The 4,397-nt window shown below is 36.4% G+C and overlaps 1 protein-coding gene across 1 annotated transcript; it reads left to right on the plus strand.

Moving 5' to 3' along the window:
- The first annotated feature begins 364 nt into the window (after nt 1–364).
- lt (vacuolar protein sorting-associated protein light) lies at nt 365–4,088 on the plus strand. The gene has a single exon (XM_088223954.1). It carries the CDS (start codon nt 502–504, stop codon nt 3,085–3,087), a length of 2,586 nt encoding a protein of 861 aa, XP_088080080.1. The 5' UTR covers nt 365–501; the 3' UTR covers nt 3,088–4,088.
- The last annotated feature ends 309 nt before the right edge of the window (nt 4,089–4,397 follow it).

Here is a 4,397-nt window from a genome sequence, read left to right on the forward strand (position 1 = left end):
GGCAACAGAAAACTACTCTCTTCATTTTTTCCCAGGAATCGCTATGACGATTACATCCAATAAAATAAGCAGTTGTCTTGACTGTGGAATATAAGAGTAGCGCAGGACCAAGATGCTTTCGCTGTAGTGATCGCCAACGTCAGGGGGACCTGACAAGGCCTCTCAAGAAGAAAAAGCAGGTACACTGATCGGCAGATTTTGTTATTTTGGGTTATTGAATTATTTACTTCTAAAAAAGGTTGTCAACCTCTGCGAACATATCACGAATCTAGTCCCCAGTCACCAATCAGCTGTTGTCAACCAGAATTCATAGACAACGTTGATAGTCTATATTTATATAGACAATTGTTAAAAATTCGTCTGACGTTTGAGTCGTTGCAGTCTGATGTCTGATTCATCAGCTTTGTTTACAAATTATATGTTAATCTAACTTTTGTTGAGATTGTTCAGTAGAGAGTGTATTGCATAGTTGCCTCGAACCAATGGAATAATCATAGTATAATGGCGGAGATCGGTTCTGAAAGTTGTGACAGTTTACCGCCCGAGGAAGAAGAGCCCAAGTTGAAGTACCATCGCATGGTGAATGACGTGCTAAATATATTGTTGAAAGACGCCGTCAGCTGTATAGCCGTGCATCCCAAGTTCGTGTGTGTAGGGTCCCAGTGGGGAGTACTGCACTTACTGGATCATGAAGGTAATACTACCAGTCTGGCGCCTGGAGATAGGGACTTGGCGTCCCCCGAGCGTGTACAGGCGCCCGATGGCGATCGCTCGGCGCCTCGTGACCATGGCCTACGCATACACACCGTAGCCGTCAACACTATATCTGTAGACTTCAACGGAGACTATATTGCTACCTGTTCTGACGATGGAAAGGTTGTAGTGCACGGTCTCTACTCTACGGACAACAACCACAACCTGCCTCTGGGCCGTGTCATCAAATCGGTAGCGCTAGACCCCAACTATCACAAGCCTGGCTCTGGGCGACGCTTCCTCGTCGGAGACAACAAGCTTACTCTGTACGAAAAGAGCTTCCTCAGTCGGGTAAAGAGTACTGTGTTATGTGAATGCGAGGGCTACGTACAGGCTGTGGCCTGGCAGGACCGCTTCGTAGCCTGGGCCAGTGATGTCGGTGTGCGTGTGTATGATATGGTGGCACGCTGCTCTCTCGGTCTTATCCGCTGGGAGCATTCCCGCGTCCCCATAGAGGACTACCGCTGCAACCTTGTGTGGGCTGCTGACAGAACACTCATGATCGGGTGGGTGGACACTGTAAGGATCTGCGTAGTTAGAAAACGGAGCAGTCTAGAAGTTCAGAGTAGAGCCGTGCCCGAGTATCTAGTCGATCCCATGTACACGTTCCAGACGGACTACTTCATCTGCGGATTAGCTCCGCTAGAAAATCAGTTAGTAATACTAGGCTATCCTAAAGAGCCAGACCCTAAAACTGGAAAATTGCAAAGGCCCACCTTAAATATCGCCGATTATAAGGATTGTGAATATGCGGAAATTTCTTCCGATACTCTAAACATACGTGGCTACGAAGAGTACTCGTGCAACGAATATCATTTGGCTTCTGTCATTGAAGAAAAAATATTTTTTATCGTTTCCCCGAAAGATATTATAATCGCTAGTCAGTACGATATTGATGATAGGGTACAGTGGCTGATTGATCACGATTTTTACGAAAGAGCCATGAGTGTATTGGAAAAGGCTGGAGGGAAAACGACTAAGCATTCCGTGTCCTCTGTTGGAATATTGCATATGGATCGACTAATCGAGAGTAACAACTACGAAGAGGCGGCCAAACTGTGTTCCAAAGTATGTTCCGCTGAAAGATCTCTTTGGGAAGAACAGATTTACAAGTTTTCAAATATCAATAATTTACGATCCATTAGTTTGTATATACCCACAACTTTGGATAGGAATCTTGGACCTCATATTTATGAAATGATTTTGTACGAATACTTAAAATTCGATCCCCAGGGCTTTCTCAAACTCGTTAAGGAATGGAATCCATTGCTATATAATGTAAGCGCGGTCATAAAAGCTGTTTTAGAGCAACTGCTTTTAACGGGGGTTGATAAAAATTATTACATGGAGTCACTAGCCGTATTGTACTGTCACAAAAAGAAATACGATAAAGCGTTATCGATGTATCTCAAATTACAGCACGAAGAAGTATTTAAGCTTATAGAACAACACAATCTTTACAATTTTATTCATGACAAAATTTTAGCTCTTTTAAAATTGAATTGCGACAAAGCCATCGCTATACTTCTAGATAAAACCAAAGTTCCCGTAGAAGTAATCGAAGAGCAACTAAAATCGCATGATTTTTACCTTTACCGATATCTTGATGCTCTTAGCAAAGTCGATCCTGGTGGGAAGTATCATGGGAAGCTAGTTAAACTTTATGCCCAATTTTCTAGAGATCAACTTCTTACGTTCTTAAAATCAAGCGATAATTATCCTATACAAGACGCTTTAGATGTTTGCAAAAAAAATGAATTTTACCCTGAAACTGTTTATTTACTAGGTCGCATTGGTAGTACTAAAGATGCGCTTAATATTATAATAACAAATTTAAAAGACATTAATCAAGCTATTATTTTTTGCCAAGAACATGATGATCAGGAATTATGGCTCGATTTAATAACGCATTCTTTGGATAAGCCCGAATATATAACATTACTTTTAAAACGAATCGGTAATTACGTTGACCCTAGAGAACTCATTCAAGGGATTAAACCAGGATGTGAAATAGTCGACCTTAAAGATTCTTTAGGGAAAATGATGTGCGATTACAATCTCCAGTTGTCTGTTCAAGAAGCTTGTAAAGCCATCACCTTGAGAAACTATTTTGATCTACACGAGAAGCTCATAAGAGGACATGAGCGAGGGATTTGTATTACCGACGAATACCTGTGCAGCGCTTGTCACTGCAAGATTATTATTAAAGATCTTTCTCACGCTAGCGATATGATTGTTTATAATTGTAGACATACTTTCCACATAGGATGTTTACCCGAAGCTCAACAATACCACGATACCTGTGCCCTTTGTAAACCTATCAAAACGTTGTAAAACGATTCTCCTTTTGTTACGTTTTGTAGGTAATAATATTATAAATTTTTTATCTAGGTACCGGTAAAAAAAAAAATTATAAATTTATTTTACAATATTAAATATAGCTTAAATACATCAACATTATGTAAGGGCATTATTAGCAATCATTTGAATATAATATAATCAAAGTGCTTCTGATTCGTAGCCATACAAAATTAGCTAATACATAATTCTAAATAACTGTCAATATTACATCCTCAATATAAGTGCTTTAATAAAAATAATTGTACTAACTGTTAATGCCTTACTCTATTTATATTTATGATTCTCGTTAATAAAACATGATTATTGTCAGCCATGTCTTTGCACTGTTATAGTTATGAAATATTTTTGTAAGACCCTGATATAAAGTCAATGCAGTTTTGTAATACTAACTAGTGTTAATCTATTAAAATAATAGCTACAATGACCATACAAGATGTAAACTTGTTAGGCCTTATTAATAACATTAAAATCATTTTAAATATGAATCTTGTTGGAAAAACAATTGCTGGATTTAAGTAAATATTTTTATTTATATTTTTTACTAATCTTCTGAAACTTTTTTTTTGCTGTTAGTCAATTTTTTTTTAATGGAAAGGATAGAAAATGGATTGTGTACATTACATATTTATAAGTTGATATCATAAAATTTAATAGTTAATAAATAATTTTGTTAAATGATAACAATATTGGTATGTGAATATAATATTGTGATAAGAATTTTATATAGTGTGTTCAATGGCTCTTGTAAATAATATTATATCAACTATTGCATTAAAAGTTGTTTTTTTTCCCTGTAATGTTTTACAGATTGATAACAATTTTCTTTTCGTCGAAGTTCAACAACTATAATGGAATTTACAATCTGTGATGAAAAAAATTATAACCGAAAATTTTTGATTCATGAAATATTTTTGAGATTTTACTATTTTTGAAAATAATTTAATTGAAAAATAAATGATCTATTGCACTTATGTCAATAATTGTTTTCTTGAAAACTGGAGTTTCATATCGCAGTGTATTTACACCAGGTTACTTCAAAATCATGATTTTTAAGTTGACCATTAAAACGCATCTCTGTATCACATGGATGCTACAAATACACAAGTTGTGATGCAGTTAAATACAGTAAAACTCTGATTATTTGTATTAACGAGTGCCAGACGTTATCCGGTTATGCAGAAATCCCGATAATTGGATTTACCATTAAATTAAGGCAATGTTTTGGAAGAAAACACAAAATTTACTCTAAGATTTTTTTAAATTACATTCGAAATAATAAAACG

This window comes from Micrasema longulum, unplaced genomic scaffold, assembly GCF_059751315.1.
Source record: "Micrasema longulum isolate JH-2025_06_02 unplaced genomic scaffold, ASM5975131v1 h1tg000260l, whole genome shotgun sequence".
Classification (NCBI taxonomy): domain Eukaryota; kingdom Metazoa; phylum Arthropoda; class Insecta; order Trichoptera; family Brachycentridae; genus Micrasema; species Micrasema longulum.

Excerpts from the sequence above, each read along its gene's own strand:
- lt (XM_088223954.1), top strand. The coding sequence starts at position 502 with ATGGCGGAGATCGGTTCTGAAAGTTGTGACAGTTTACCGCCCGAGGAA.